Genomic DNA, 16,715 nt, shown 5'->3' with positions numbered 1-16,715 from the left:
TACAACTGAGGTCTTTATATGTTCACTCTACTCAACAATCTGATGAAAATCTCTGTTTTCATGTGTGCTACAAGTAATCCGATCCAAACCACTTAGTGCAGTGGTTCCCAACCTTTATTGCACCACGGACCGGTTTCATATAAGATATAATTTCATGGACCGCCAGGGGCCGGGGGATTTAAAATAGAATAACTGTACTACTCACAAATGAGCTTTTTTCGCTGCAACGAGACGCTGCTCCCACCTAGGGGTGATTGGAGAGAATAACACCTGTAAAAAACACCTGTGTTTTTATTGCTGAAGTAGCGATATCTAATTATTTATTCTTTCTGTGTGGCCTGGTAATTAATGACCCACGGACCGGTACCGGTGGTTGAGGACCACTGACTTAGTGTACATATTACCATGACAACAAGCATCACTTGAGTCCAGTCAGCATAGCAACAGTACCAGAGTTTGCGACCCTTAGGAGCCAAAAAATGGGTAGCAGGAAAAATTATAATAATTAAATACACTTTTACGTGAAAGCCCCCTTGTGGAGGCTTTATGTTACATCATGTAAACCACAGTAACTCATTGTTTTGTTGCCTGGAGAAAAGATGCCATGTCCTGCATTATTCTTTCTGTTTTAATTTGCTCTATAGTTTGTGTGAACTCACTGTTTTGTGTCTGCTGTTCAGACACTTGTCTGAAGAACTCATTATTATGTGATTTAGTCCTTCTTTGCCAGATTGACAGATAATTCATTATTAGGATTATGAGTGAATGGATATAGGGATTTTGTTTTCTGTAAAAAAAAGCGTACCCTCTGGAGCTGACTGCCCCATCTGGATTTTGTGCTTCTGCATTTCTACCAGAACTGAAGGAAGTGGTAATTGCATCACATCCTCCTGTCAGATGGTTAATGGCATGGTGCGTGGCTTAGAAAGTCATAGAGGAAGAGTTGTGCAGAAACAAGCAAAAAGTGTGTTGATTTCCGGCAACGCCATTTTGTCACTTGCCCTTTTTGCTAACTGCAGAGACGCTAGGTAAGATTTTTTTTTTTACATCCTTCTTCTAAAGATACACCTGATTTGTTTGCTGGGGGTTTCTTGTATGCAGCAATGAAGCTGTTTTTAATTAGTAATACAGGAAACGGCAATGGTTAAATTGTGATTGTTAGAGAACAGGAAGTTGAGATGCATAATGACATTAAGATTAGGATGCAGTTTCATTTGGGCTGGATGAGGAAGGGTCCAGCAGTGTATGATGATGCTAGGTTTTTAATTATGGCAGTGCATGTTGGGTGCAGTGCTTATTGTGTAGTTTTGCTTTCTTTATAAGAACTACATTGATTCTTTTTGGCCAGATGAATTCCTTCAAACTATTTTGTCTGCACTGGGTTCCTTTAAGATGAGGAAAAGGAATCTTAGGTTAATATTTTGGCATAACTTTTTACTATGTTTCTTTGTATTTTTTGTAGCTTGTAACTATTGTTTGTATTTGTTGTTGTCAGCATTACAATGTTAGTAAGCAATTACAATTTAATATAATTTTTGATGTGCTGATGCTAATGGAGTGTTTCTGGGCTGTGATGTGTGTCAATCAGCAGAGGGGCACAACCTACAGAATCATGTCCATCTGACATGCCATTTATGTCCAGCAAGAGGGCATAGATGCATGGATGATTAACATACCGGTTTCTCTTAGCTGTCAGTCACCTGCTCATCTGCGCCTTGATTCACTCCAGGTGAAGGGAATCATATTCAATCATGGTTTCTTCCTCCCAGTTTTGCCACCTTCTCTGTTGGCACCTGTTTTTTTTCTTTAAAACCGTTATACCATGCTCAATCTGGTCTAGTTTACTGCCGGTGTAGATGCTGGCTTTATTTATCTTTTCCTAAGAACCTTGCCTTCACAGGCAGAGTAACAGCCCTTTCTAGAGCAGGCCCCAAGTTTGGATCCACACTGGACATTGGCGACACTGGCAATCCTTCTCAGTTTATTGCCGTCTCTGGTTTGATCCTGGTTTTCACTTGAGCACTGAGGTCACAATAAAGCATTACAATTTTATGTTGTTTTTTTTTGCTATGTTTATTTGACATCACAAACCTTGGGATCGAGAGCCCTTGTTTGGAAACTTTGTTCTAGTTCTGTATGAATTAATTACTTAATTGATTAGATTAGATTGTTGAGGGTCAAAGCTGGTGTTGCTGTTGTATTATAAACTGTGATTTAAAATGATATATGAGTAACATCGAATGGGAATTGTGTTTCGAGTTTAGTAGTTTGGAGTCAGATTGTTCATACATGAACTTCAAGTAAAGGTGAACTAGTCACTAGAACCTTTTATTGTCCCTATCGCTACAAATAAGGTAAAATTATGTGGAGAACACAATAATACACAATAGTTGTGACTGAATGATCAAAGCAAATGAATCACAGGTCTGAAAAATGGGCACCTTTGAAGCACAGGATTGGGCTGGCTTGTTTACATTCCTCCTGAAAATCATGTTGCAGATATGCCTCAAGCACCGTTTACTCCAAATCCATCTTTCCTGCTCACATTGGCAAAAATGTCAAACAAACATGGCTTGCTAAATGGTTACCGTCTCAAACTATGGCTCACACATGACACATGCCTGTGCCTGCTGGTGTCTGGACCAGACAGTCACTATTGCTACCGCAAGAACGAGATACTTCATCCTGCCTTCTCTCCCTCAAACACGGCCCTGATTTTCTCCCAGTTTAGCACAGCCAATACATTTTTTGCTGGTGGGGGCAGTGCGATTTGAGGAGGGTATATTTGCATGACACACGCTCCCCCGACGCATGCACAGTCTACCGATCCCATCTTATTTGCCTAGACTTTGGTGTATTTGAGCGTAAGGACAGCAGTGGCGGCTCCTGCCAAATCTCTCAGGGGGGGCAATTGTTGCGATGATGGCCAAGGTGACCCGTTCAATGGGTAAATTAAAGCTTAAATAATTAACATCTTAAGTCATCTGTCAGTTTGCCCTCACAAATAACTTTGAACATGGAGAGAGAGCAGCTTTACCATTAATCATAAAATGGAGTAAAGCCTTCACACTAACAATTTAATTCAGTCTTCATCAGATAGCATTTATTTTAGGTGCAGCAGATCCAGAATAAAGATTGGCATCAGGGCTGATGTGCAATGAATAAAGAAGTACAATTAAACAATTGGGGAGATACAATAAGTGCAATCACAATTCACAATTTAAAAATTATATTACTTACTTAGCAATTCTTTAGTTGCTAATTTATCCTGATTACTACGATGACTGAATGGCATTTCCCTTAATGACACGATGGAGTTGCTCCGAACTGAGGTAATGGTAGTCATGGTGACGAGATCGCGACACCGGTTTACGTGTGACGCAAGCACGTAAGTGCGAGCCCTCCCGGAACCCATTCAGATTGTATTGCAGTGCCTGCAGTTCGAAAAAAAGAGCCTTAACGTGAGAGTCTATGAGAGCAATAGGCATAGGCAGAGAGCCGCGCCTGAAGGACAGTCTCGTGCACAAAGAGTCACATGCTGATCTCCATGTCCTCCACTTCTGTACAGACACCTCGAGGGCACCTACTAACCAGATTTCTTATACAGCGTTGACCCACCCAGCAGACTAATGACCAGTTGCTGCAGGCACTGCAGTTGTGCCTGCCAGGGGGTGTCCAGCCATCTGGGTGCCCTTTGGTTAAATGTTAACCAGTCAATAACTGGGGTTAACACAGGTTAAAGTAGAACTGATTGAAATTCTTTGGCACTGAATGTCTTCCTTGCAAAATCACACCTACGGCAACTTTTTTTTTGCTGCAGATTCTTTTATTCATACAGGAGTCATACAGGACAGTCATCCAAAACACAGTGTAAAACTGATCTGAATGAATCTGTATGAAACATTGCTGGCTAGTTCAACCACACTGCTGTTGTTCCCGAAGCTTTTCGCACCCCCATGGCACACTTTAGGGTCTCAGCAGAATCGTATGCACAGTTGCACATGATAAATTGAAGAATTAGGACCTGACAGGCTAGCATGCTGAAAAGCAGCTCATCAACATGCCTGGACTTTCTGAACCCAGTCATGACAGAACATGCCCAGCTATTATTGTTGTATGCAATAGCTGGATATTGCTGAAGGTGATGCATACTTTCAGATCCAGTGTTGCAGAAGTTGCTGCCAGTATTGAATTCTATGTATTGAATTGTCCTGGTCTGTTGATTTTGTGTGTACAGGTGTTCTCTTGTCACTATTTTTTTTATTGTTTTTAAATCGTTGCATGGCCTCGCCCCACCATACCTTAGCAGTTTGCTCCAACCATACTCTCCATCACGCACTCGCCGCTCATCTGATTCACATCTCCTTACATTACCAGCCTCTATTACTGTTGACGATCGGGCATTCAGTATTGCTGGCCCAAAACTCTGGAATAGTCTTCCTCCAGAGCTGCGTGCCTGTACATCTGCCACTGTCTTCAAAACCAGCCTAAAAACACACCTATTCCAGTTAGCTTTTGGGTGAACACAAAGTTGTATTTTATCCTTATTAATTTATTTATTTCATTTACAAATATATATGTATATTCCTATCGATATTTAATTCTATATCTTTATATTTTAGATTATATAATATGTTATCCTTACCACTTTTCCATCTCATTATGTCTTAATCTATCTGTATCTTAAATTATTTGTTTCTTAGTCTTTGTATTTTATTATTTTTATTGTAAAGTGTCCTTTGGTGTCTTGAAAGGCGCTAAAAAAAATAAAGGCGCCAAAGATATTATTATTATTACTATTATTATTATTATTTTATATTAATATTTCCAGCATGAGCAATTGAGGCAGCTCCTATTTGCTTGAGAGCAGATATTTAAGAAGATTAAGTGTATCGTGATGTGATGTATCATTTACTCGTCTGCCTTGGTCTTAAATGTCTAGCCTTATGGCATCAGTCTGTCCTGCTGTCCTTCCCGAGTGACGTCCAGTATTCCCTCATCTCTGAAAAATGGAAAGTTTCAAAATGGTGTTACTTAAATATTTGATAAACCTTTTACTTTTATATTACCTGTCACAATTTGTTAAGGTTGCAGGCATCAAATTTAAAATGTTATTTTATTTTCAAAATTAAATTTACCATTAAATTAAATAGATCCATGCTGTTTGCTTATATGGTACTGGTGCGTGTGTATCCGCAGCCTCAGTCGTATGACGCAGTCGACCCAGTGGATGTGGAGGAATTCCTGATGACGCAGCTGCGCACTGGAGATACCGAGCTCATGCAGGAGCTGGGAGAGTTCCCCGATGATGACCTGGACGTGGTCTTGGCGGACAGAGAGTGTCGAACCGTTTGTCACTCTGTTCCTGAGGAGGGGTGAGTAATGAAGCCATTAAAAAATGTCTATTTCGGCCACTCAGGTGGCACAGCGGTATAAACACATGCTGCAACCAGACTGGGATCTCGAATACATCGTATCGAAGCTCAGCTCTGCCTTGCCGGCTGAAGGCTGAGCGGCCACATGAACAGCGATTGGCCGGTTGTTCAGGTGGGCGGGACTAAGCCGGATATGGGTCTCTCTCTGTCAGAATGGTGCAATTACGACCTCTGCTGGCTGATTAGAGGCGCCTACACAGAGATGGGGAAGGAGTGCTCCTAGGGTGTGTCTCTCCATACACAACGCTAGGTGGCACAACACTCTTCAGTGTGTGGGTGATAAGATGCATGCGGCTTGCTGCCCACGTGTCGGAGGGGGCGTGGGTTAGCTTCGATCTCCTCGGTCAGAGCAGGGATCGGCATAGGCAGAGAAGAAGCATGATGCAATCGGGTAATTGGAAAAGCTAAAGGGGGAGAAAAAGGGGAGAAAATGCATAAAAATAAAAAAGTAAGGACTAATCGTGGACAAACTAGCATAACTCATGTAATATGTCATTTTTGTCATGGTAATCTATACAGTTTTATTAAAAAGTTTGTTAAAATTAACATATCCTGAATAGAGAAGAAACTCAAATGAAATATTCTGAATGTAAATGTACAGAAAAGGCCATATTTATTTAATAAATTCAACGTATTAAAAACCTAAATATTAAATCTATTATAACTTTTGCACCTGCCACAGTTCATTTTTAATCTTAAATGTATTTAATAATTTATTTATTGCAATTTTACCCTGTTTGTCCCAATCTAGTTGTTTCCAATTTCCTATTATAATTCCACTGTCGCTTGTGTCACCCCCAACCTGGTCTTGGAGAGCTGCAGATTTGCACTCACTCCCTCCGACACACATGCAACTAGTTCTTTGACCACTTCTTTTCACCTACCAGTGTTGTATGTGAATCCCCCATATTTGGTTTTTGTGTCATTGGTCAAACATAAAATAAAATATAAAACTTTAGAAATTGTCTACTGGGTGGCACGGTGGCTTAGTGAGTAGCACAGGTCCTGGGTTCGATCCCTAGGCGAGCCGGTCCGGGTCCTTTCTGTGCAGAGTTTGCATGTTCCCCCCGTGTCTGCGTGGGTTTCCTCCGGGAGCTTCGGTTTCCTCACACAGTCCAAAAACATGCAGTCAGGTTAATTGAAGACACTGAATTGCCATATAAGTGAATGGGTATGTGTGTGTGTGTGTATGTGTGTATGTATGTGTGTCTGCCCTGCGATAGACTGGCGTCCTGTCCACGGTGTTACTGTGTGCCTTTCGCCATTGAAAAGCTGGTTGTAGCCATATGAACAAATGAATTAATTAGGCACCAATCCAAGTGTATTAAATTAATTAAAGCAGGTATGTACTGTATATGTTAGTATTTATATACACTGATCAGTCATAACATTAAACCCCCTTCTTGTTTCTACACTCACTGTCTATTTTATCAGCTCCACTTACCTTATAGGAGCACTTTGAAGTTCTACAATTACTGACAGTAGTCCATCTGTTTCTCTACATACCTTTTTAGCCTGCTTTCACCCTATTCTTCAATGGTCAGGACCCCCACAGGACCACCACAGAGCAGTGGTGGTGTGTTAGTGTGTGTTGTGCTGGTATGAGTGGATCAGACACAGCATCCCTGCTGGAGTTTTTAAATACTGTGTCCACTCACTGTCCACTCTATTAGACACTCCTACCTAGTTGGTCCACCTTGTAGATGTAAAGTCAGAGACGATCGCTCATCTATTGCTGCTGTTTGAGTTGGTCATCTTCTAGACCTTCATCATTGGTCACAGGACGCTGCCTATGGGGCGCTGTTGGCTGGATATTTTTGGTTGGTGGACTATTCTCAGTCCAGCAGTGACACTGAGGTGTTTGAAAACTTCAGCAGTGCTGCTGTGTCTTATCCACTCATACCAGCACAACACACATTAACACATGTCAGTGTCACTGCTGTGCTGAGAATGACCCACCACCCAAATAATACCTACTCTGTAGTGGTCCTGGGAGAGTCCTGACCATTGAAGAACAGCATGAAAGGGGGCTAACAAAGCATGCAGAGAAACAGATGGACTACAGTCAGTAATTGTAGAACTACAAAGTGCTTCTATATGGTAAGTGGAGCTGATAAAATGTACGATGTGTGTAGAAACAAGGAGGTAGTTTTAATGTTATGGCTGATCGGTGTATATACAAGCTCTCAGAATGTAATCTGAATACAACAAATATTTAACTGTCATTGACATTTATCAAGTTCATGGTTTTATTTTGCTAAAGATAAATTAGGCATGTCTGAAATTGGACAGCACATGGGAACTGCAAATTAGTGCAAGATCTTACTGACTGATTAGCTGATTAATAGTATGGATTGTTTTTATCTTAATTGGATGCTATGAGTGACCACTAATTTGTTTCAGGTATATAAATGATCCATTGAATCAAAGGATCAATCATATGTTGTGACCCTTGATGTCTCTAGACCTCAACCCTATTAAATACCTGTAGGAAACATATTTTTAAAGAACACTATTGTGTTCCCCCACTAGAGTTGGAGGTCCTGCAGTCTACAGGCTCTGTAGAGAGACTTGTTTCTCTTACAGTAATGTGAATGTGTGTATTTGTATGCAGGGTGGAACTGGATCCCCATGTAAGGGACTGTGTCCAAAGTTACACACAGCCCTGGCTAGTGGTCAGCAGAAGGTAAGTCCCACCACCGTCATCTCTGCTTGTGTGTATTAGTGATAAATTATAATTTGCTAGTTATGTGGATACAAAACTACACGTGTACCTGTCCTTTTTGGTTCCTGTTTAGATGCCAGAGTGATGGATGGAGTGCCTACTCCGAGAGGACAAACTTTTTCAAACAGCTTCAAAAGCAGACGTTTGAGTCAGACCTCCAACCTGAGAAACAGGAGCTACCGGTAAATGCAGCCAGTTCTGCTGTGCTTTTAGATCTGATCTTGATTCAGTGATGCTGGCTTTACAAGTATGTTAAGAGAATGGCTAGACAATTTATGTAAATAAGTATTTAATCACAGAGATGCATATTTGAGAGAAAGAAAAAATAAACATTAAGTTAGAGTTGAAGATTGGAGGAAAAAAAGGTAAGAAAGATGGAAACCGAGCCAAGATTTTGGCTCTGTGCCACCTTGTTTAACCGGTGGCCTGGGCAGCAGTGAGGCATGAATATTCATTCAGTTGGAGTCACACAGCTCTTTTTGGTTAAGCTCTGGCATGCCAAGTCTAAATCACCCAAACCAAAGAGGCTACTGTGAATGCATGTATATTTTATGAGCTTTGAGTCCAAACCAGGCCTAAAAGCTTTTCGAAAGGCTTGTACATTCTCTTTGAGAGTAATTAACAGTCTGATGGGTTAGCAGAGGGTTGATCAGCCCAGCTTAGGTTTGGTTTTAGCAATATGGACATAGATGTTGCTCAGACATTGCAGGAACTATAGGCACTAATCCAAATATGTTGGTTCCTGATATAATATGTATATTTATACATATACAGGCTCTCAGAGTGTAATGTGAATGCAACAAATATTTACAAAACCATGTCATTGAGATGTATCCAGTTCAGAGTTTTTTGTGTGAAGCACAGCATACTGTAGCTATAAAGCTCCTCTGTATCTGTCTGAAATCAGATAGTACATGGCACAGCTGGCTAGTGCCACAAAGCAATATACAGGGGTTGGACAAAATAACTGAAACACCTGTCATTTTAGTGTGGGAGGTTTCATGGCTAAATTGGACCAGTCTGGTGGCCAATCTTCATTAATTGCACATTGCACCAGTAAGAGCAGAGTGTGAAGGTTCAATTAGCAGGGTAAGAGCACAGTTTTGCTCAAAATATTGCAATGCACACAACATTATGGGTGACATACCAGAGTTCAAAAGAGGACAAATTGTTGGTGCACGTCTTGCTGGCGCATCTGTGACCAAGACAGCAAGTCTTTGTGATGTATCAAGAGCCACGGTATCCAGGGTAATGTCAGCATACTACCAAGAAGGACAAACCACATCCAACAGGATTAACTGTGGACGCAAGAGGAAGCTGTCTGAAAGGGATGTTCGGGTGCTAACCCCGATTGTATCCAAAAAACATAAAACCACGGCTGCCCAAATCACGGCAGAATTAAATGTGCACCTCAACTCTCCTGTTTCCACCAGAACTGTCCGTCGGGAGCTCCACAGGGTCAATATACACGGCCGGGCTGCTATAGCCAAACCTTTGGTCACTCGTGCCAATGCCAAACGTCGGTTTCAATGGTGCAAGGAGCGCAAATCTTGGGCTGTGGACAATGTGAAGCATGTATTGTTCTCTGATGAGTCCACCTTTACTGTTTTCCCCACATCCGGGAGAGTTACGGTGTGGAGAAGCCCCAAAGAAGCGTACCACCCAGACTGTTGCATGCCCAGATTGAAGCATGGGGGTGGATCAGTGATGGTTTGGGCTGCCATATCATGGCATTCCCTTGGCCCAATACTTGTGCTAGATGGGCGCGTCACTGCCAAGGACTACCGAACCATTCTGGAGGACCATGTGCATCCAATGGCGGTGCCGTGTATCAGGATGACAATGCACCAATACACACAGCAAGACTGGTGAAAGATTGGTTTGATGAACATGAAAGTGAAGTTGAACATCTCCCATGGCCTGCACAGTCACCAGATCTAAATATTATTGAGCCACTTTGGGGTGTTTTGGAGAAGCGAGTCAGGAAACGTTTTCCTCCACCAGCATCACGTAGTGACCTGGCCACTATCCTGCAAGAAGAATGGCTTAAAATCCCTCTGACCACTGTGCAGGACTTGTATATGTCATTTCCAAGACGAATTGACGCTGTATTGGCCGCAAAAGGAGGCCCTACACCATACTAATAAATTATTGTGGTCTAAAACCAGGTGTTTCAGTTATTTTGTCCAACCCCTGTAGGTACAACATAGGTTTTCATGAGCACAAGGTGAAGCCCCACACAAATGCAAGAACAATACTGTGCTAAAAAGCTTCTGACAAAATGTATAATCACAAATAAATAAGATGGCCAAAATAACAGAAACAAAGTAACAACTGAAAACAATCCCTAAAACAGATGCAGCCCCCAGTGGAGAAAGTGGATAGAGAAGGGATAGTACAGACTTAAGAACTGGTTGTCACAATGTGGCTGCTCTAGCCATCTGCAACATCCAGCTCTCGGAAAAAAGTAAAAGATAGGGAACCCTCAGACTGAGCAGCCTGGTATTGTGGTTTTTGAAAAGAGCAGATTTGCCAACAAAGGAGCTGGCAAGTGTTAGAAGGAAGAACTAAGTTATATGGAAAAAACTTTAACACTCATGAGGTACAGGTGATTGTCAATTTAGAGAAACTGACACATCAATCATCTGCACCTCTGTGCTCCTTCTGCTGGCCAAAATGGCAATGCAGAAGGACACAACTCTTAACAAGGCTTACTGCCAAACTACTTCAGCAGCTGCTATGTTACACTATCCATTTGATAGAAAAGAATATCTAATAATTAAGGAATGAACAGAAATCCTCTATATTGTTTTGAAGTTAAAGTAGCCTACACCATGTAGCAATAGTTTCTGTTGTTGCAAGAATTGAGTACATTATGCTGTAAGGTTAAATCCAGCGTGGTGTGTTGAGTAGGTAAACAGCAACAATCTCGTAAGATGAATCATGCATCTTTGTTGCTGCTCCTCAGGTAAAGTCTCCGTCTCTGGCTGTATTATGCGATGACGACAGCTCTCGCAGCACTATCACCTCATCCGACTTTGACCTGCGGGGGTTGCAGCCGGACCCTCGGCTCGATGGCCTCCTGCGCTTCAGTAGCCCTGAGGAACTGGATCGCTTTAATTTCGAGGCTAGACAGAACCACCGGCATCCTGAACTGTTTGCTCTTTATCCACCTACTGATGAGGTAAGCTGTGACACAAAAAGCCATGATCCTCAATGAATTGTGCAATACATTGTACCTATTTGAGCCTGTAGTGCTTATTAAATACAGTGTAAAGGGGAAGGTAGAGGGTTCAAGCCTTCATCACTGTCAGGCTGACAGTGTTGGGCCCTTGAGCAAGAACCCTTAAACATATCTGGTTACATTTGCAGACATTACTCAGAAATTATTGTCGGTCCAGATTAAGGATGATCCTATGTACACCTTTAATTAAAGAAGTTCTCTGCTATCCAGGAGGCTGGGCGCCCTCGATTGGCTGTTGTTCATACAGGGTGGGAGCCGGATGGGGATTTCTCATAACTGATGAAATTACGACCTCTGCTGGCTGATTGATGGTGCCTGCACAGAGTTGAGGAATAATGTGTTGATCAGCTGATTCGCATATGAACTCACTTTGTGCAGGTAAAAAGATGCAGTCGACTACTACACACGTGTCGGAGGGGGCGTGTGTCAGTCTTGGCTTTCCTCAGTCAGAGTGGAGGTCAACATCAGTAGAGAGGAAGCATAATGCAATAGGGCGATTGGATACAACTAGATTGGGAGGAAAATTGGGGGGGTATAACAGTCAGGTATTATTAGTTGCATTCTGTATATGACAGAACTCTGAGCTTGAGCAGTACATTCTCTGGTACAGTAATCCAGTTGGCATTCTTTTTGCAGAAAACCCTTCCTGTGGTTGATCATTTGAGGCATGTCTGGGTTATTCAGATAAGTCCCCTTGTAGTCAAATATATGATGCAGTATATTCACGCTTGCTTTTTTGGGGTGCTTTATTTCATTTTCAGACATGTTATAAAATAAACAATTGACTGACGAATTAAATTTGTTGCCAATTTATTTTCTCAATTAGGTGTTGCAGCTCTTATGAAGAAGTAGAAAAATTAACGTCAGGGTGGTGTCATGTGTGATTTTGTTTCTAAACAAAACATTTTTTTTTTTTTTTGTCCATCTACAGGAAGATGCAGTGGAGATTCGTCCCATTCCTGATGGTCCAAAGGAGCACATGGGCCACAGAATACTAGTGCGATGCCAGACCATCAAGTAATCCATCTCCTCTAATAAGTTTTTGATTAAGCATTGAAACTGGGCTGAGCTAATTATGAGCACTATGCTTCAGATCACATGCTTTTGGTTATATAGTGGATTTAAGTATGACAGTAAAACGGGTTGGATCATGCTGTACTTATAGCCTGTGTGTCTGTACTTCTGTCCTTTGCAGGTTTGAAATTGAGATCGAGCCTATGTTTGCCACCATGGCCTTGTACGACCTAAAAGAAAAAAAGAAGGTCAGTATCTGCTCGGCACCACATGCCTCTTCATCTTATTCCTCTTGAAGGACATTGATCAGTTCTGGTGTCATTACTGCACAGATCCTTGACGAATAGTGACTGTGTTCTTCAGTGTTAGTTCTTTAATCCTGATCCAACAGAGAAGTCACAAGTCTTTAGACTAGAGTCCGAGTCAAGTCACGAGTCAATATAATATACACAAAACATATATTGGAAATGTAGCGTAGAAATAAACAAATAATATGTAAGTTCAGATAAAAAACAACAACAGATTAGCAACTGTATTTTGCCATTTTACCTAGTGCCTTTACTTTCCTAGTCATTGTGCAAATGAATGTAATTTCTGTAACAAGAAGGTACCAGTTTAAAGCTTAAACTGATACGATTTGTTTTCATTGCAAAGCAAAAGTGAGCAATAAATCACGGCACAGCGGCCAAAATCCACAACACAGCAAAAAAATCATAACCACTGCTTACCTTAGCTTATGTTCTTCCAGATGCTATTAAATTTATAAGCTTGTGTCCCATTAGGAATAGAATCCGTTATTTTGTAAATGTGCTTATAATTAAAAAATTCCAACTTTTCCCGGTTGTGAAATAAAACACGAACTCGTTGGAAGCCAATCAAGCGTTTTATATACACATCATCTGTATGACGCAAACTGAATAAATGCAAATAACAGCATTTCTTACTAATAATTTAAATCAGAAGGTCTGATTGGTTCAGAAAGCGGTCTTTCAACCATTAGTGCCAATTCTGTGAAGCGTTCCATTCACCCCAGTTGTTTCTGTGAAGTGCACTACGTAGGGTATTCCACCATTTTAAGTGAGATTCCAATCCAAAGGTAACGAAAATGTTCAAATGAAGTGATCTTCAAACTGTGTAGGAAGTAGGGAGCGACGCTTCATCACTATGCCGGAGGCTGGCTGTAACATTTACCCATTTCGTGCGTTGCGGGTTAAGAAAATATGTATAATTGTCACACGTAACTATTGTTAACACATGCTGACGCTAGGGAATCTAGTTGTTTACTTATGTACAACTCTGACTCAAGTCCCCATCTCTGGATTACAATGCTTTGTTCTCGAGCCTGGCTGTTTGAATTTACTGTAGGACAGAGCCAGTTACCTTGATTCTGCAATAGGCTTCAAACTGAAATAGCTGCACATTGGTAAGAAACAACAAATATAACATCAAAAGGCAAAAAAGGACCTGTTTTTACATTTACATGTTCAGCATTTAGCAGACGCTTTTATCCAAAGCGACTTACACAATGAGCAATTGAGGGTTAAGGGCCTTGCTCAGGGACCCAACAGTGGCAACTTGGTGGTGGCGGGGCTTGAACCGGCAACCTTCTGTTTACTAGTCCAGTACCTTAACCACTGAGCTATCACTGGCCCGGTTTTGGTAGCACTGAACACACCTACTTGTTTTTCCTCTTTCACTATGCACTGCTTTTTACTCTCATGCATGTGCACCCACGACTGAATTCCTGTATTCTTTTATTATTGTGATTTATTATTGTGCTCACATGTTGTGATCAGTCATTGCTTTTGGAGATAACTCTATATGAACACAGGGGGGAAACAGATTTTCTACCCCAGCAGTTCTCATTAGCCCACACTACATTTTAGCTCGAGCATTTTTTGTGGATCAGATAAATAGACAGCAGATGTCACATCTTTAAAAGTTTAAAAGTTACAGCACAGATTTGACAGTAATGCCGATTATAGGCTAAATCTGGACATGATGTGTCTGGTGTTTGTTCCGGCAGTTAAAATAAAGAATTTAAGATGGAAGGAAATGCTTTTGGAAATGTTTTTATACTGAAATGTAAATAACCTCATGAAAAGAAGCAACAATCAACATTCTTCACATGTCTAAATGGCATTTGAAAGAATTGATGCACGGCAGTTAGTGAGACTGAGTGAATAAACTGATTCAAATTATGTACATCAATATATATATATATACAGTGAGGAAAATAAGTATTTGATCCCCTGCTGATTTTGTAAGTTTACCCCCTTACAAAGATTTGAACAGTCTATAATTTTTATGGAAGGTTTATTTTAACAGAGAGAGACAGAATATCAACAAAAAATCCAGAAAAAAAACATTAAATAAAAGTTATACATTAATTTGTATTTAATTAAGGGAAATAAGTATTTGATCCCCTACCAACCAGCAAAAATTCTGACCCACACAGACCGGTTATGTGCATAGAAGGCACACAAATTAGTCCTGTCCCTGTATAAAACACTCCTGTCACAGAATCAGTTTCTTCCATTCAAATCTCTTGACCACTTACAAGCTCCTCCCGTGTAATTCTGGGCTGACCTCACCTTTATATATACAGTATATATACGTATATGTATATGTATGTATATATATATATATATATATATATATACAGTATATATACAGTATATATATATATATATATACAGTATATATATATATATATATATATATACTGTATATATATACACATATACGTATATATATCTAAGGGGGGGCAATTGTTGCGATGATGGCCAAGGTGACCCGTTCAGTGGGTAAATTAAAGCTTAAATAATTAACATCTTAAGTCATCTTTGAACTTTGAACATGGAGAGAGAGCAGCTTTACCATTAATCATAAAATTAAGTAAAGCCTTCACACTAACAATTTAATTCAGTCTTCATAAGATAGCATTTTATTTTAGGTGCAGCAGATCCTGAGGGTGGGTAGCACCGTTGCCTCACAGCAAGAAGGTTCTGGGTTTGATCTCCAGGTGGGGCAGTCCGGGTCCTTTCTGTGTGGAGTTTGCATGTTCTCCCCGTGTCTGCGTGGGTTTCCTCGCACTGTCCAAAGACATGCAAGTGAGGAGAACTGGAGACACTAGATTGTCCATGACTGTGTTTGATATAACCTTGTGAACTGATCTTGTGTAATGAGTAACTACCGTTTCTGTCATGAATGTAACCAAAGTGTAAAACATTACGTTAAGATCCTAATAAACAAAGCAAACAAACATAGGTTAACAAAAATTATTAAAAAGACTGACTGTATAGTATAGCAGACTTTTCAAGACATCTGTCAACTATCCCAACCCCACCACTGGCAGCCATATACTTAAATCCCTTCAGCCCCTTCCCCTTTGTAATGGCCCCTTCCTAATCCCCTCAATTTCCTCTCACATTTTTGTATGATGATGGTCATCATATAAGAAATTAGTCTTTAGTCAAGTCAAGTCAGTACTTGTCAAAAATGAATTATTAATGTTTATATGTCAAGTCAAGTCAAATTTATTTGTATAGCTCTTTTTACATTGGACATTGTCTCAAAGCAACTTTACAGAATCCAGGACCAAAAGACCAAAAATCCAGGTTGAGCAGTTAACGAGTGCAGTGCAGTACAGCGCTGTGTACGGAGAGCCACACCCTCTACCGCACTCCTTTCCCATCTCGGTGCAGGCGCCACCAACCAGCCAGCAGAGGTCGTAATCGCACTAGTCTGAGAGAGAGTCCCCATCCGGCTTAATCTCGCCCCTATCTGAACAACAGGCCAATCGTTGTTAATGTGGCCGCTCAGTCTTAGCCGGCAGGCAGAGCCAAGATTCGATACGATGTATTCGAGATCTCAGCTCTGGTGAACAGCGTGTGTTTTTACCGCTGCGCCACCTGAGCGGCCCCAAAAACATTTTTGATTTTCTGATGGCATTTAAAGGTTGGTATGATGCTGGGAAAAATGCATTGCTAGGTGACTATGTAGAAAAGTGATAAATAGAGTTTTAAAAAGTGCATAAACAAGTGTTTCTGATTTTTTTCTTTTCACCATCACTGGCACTTTTGCACCGCTATTGTTTATTAATATTTCAAGTGTGTCATGGATTTTGAAAGCAGTGAGTTTGCAATGCACTTCATTAACAAGGAACATTGCAGTAAGATTGCGTGCCACATCTACACAGCTACACCTATGACTGTACCACAAACGTTTCATCATTACAATGTAACCATGGTGTAAGCATGGTGCAAAACAACTAAATAAATAAATAAAATAAATA

The 16,715-nt window shown here is 40.8% G+C and overlaps 1 protein-coding gene across 1 annotated transcript in view; it reads left to right on the top strand.

Annotated features, from left to right (window-relative positions):
- The window catches only part of dock8 (dedicator of cytokinesis 8), an 88,661-nt gene that overhangs the window by 27,987 nt on the left and 43,959 nt on the right, over positions 1–16,715 (top strand). The window contains exons 3-8 of the mRNA XM_062998928.1: positions 5,200–5,375; positions 8,050–8,121; positions 8,234–8,342; positions 11,129–11,344; positions 12,336–12,421; positions 12,600–12,666. Of these exons, the coding sequence (XP_062854998.1) occupies positions 5,200–5,375; positions 8,050–8,121; positions 8,234–8,342; positions 11,129–11,344; positions 12,336–12,421; positions 12,600–12,666 (726 nt within the window). The remainder of the gene's footprint in view (positions 1–5,199; positions 5,376–8,049; positions 8,122–8,233; positions 8,343–11,128; positions 11,345–12,335; positions 12,422–12,599; positions 12,667–16,715) is intronic.

This window comes from Trichomycterus rosablanca, chromosome 7 (assembly GCF_030014385.1).
Source record: "Trichomycterus rosablanca isolate fTriRos1 chromosome 7, fTriRos1.hap1, whole genome shotgun sequence".
NCBI classification, from domain to species: Eukaryota; Metazoa; Chordata; class Actinopteri; order Siluriformes; family Trichomycteridae; genus Trichomycterus; species Trichomycterus rosablanca.
This window is presented reverse-complemented; position numbering and strand designations above follow the sequence as displayed.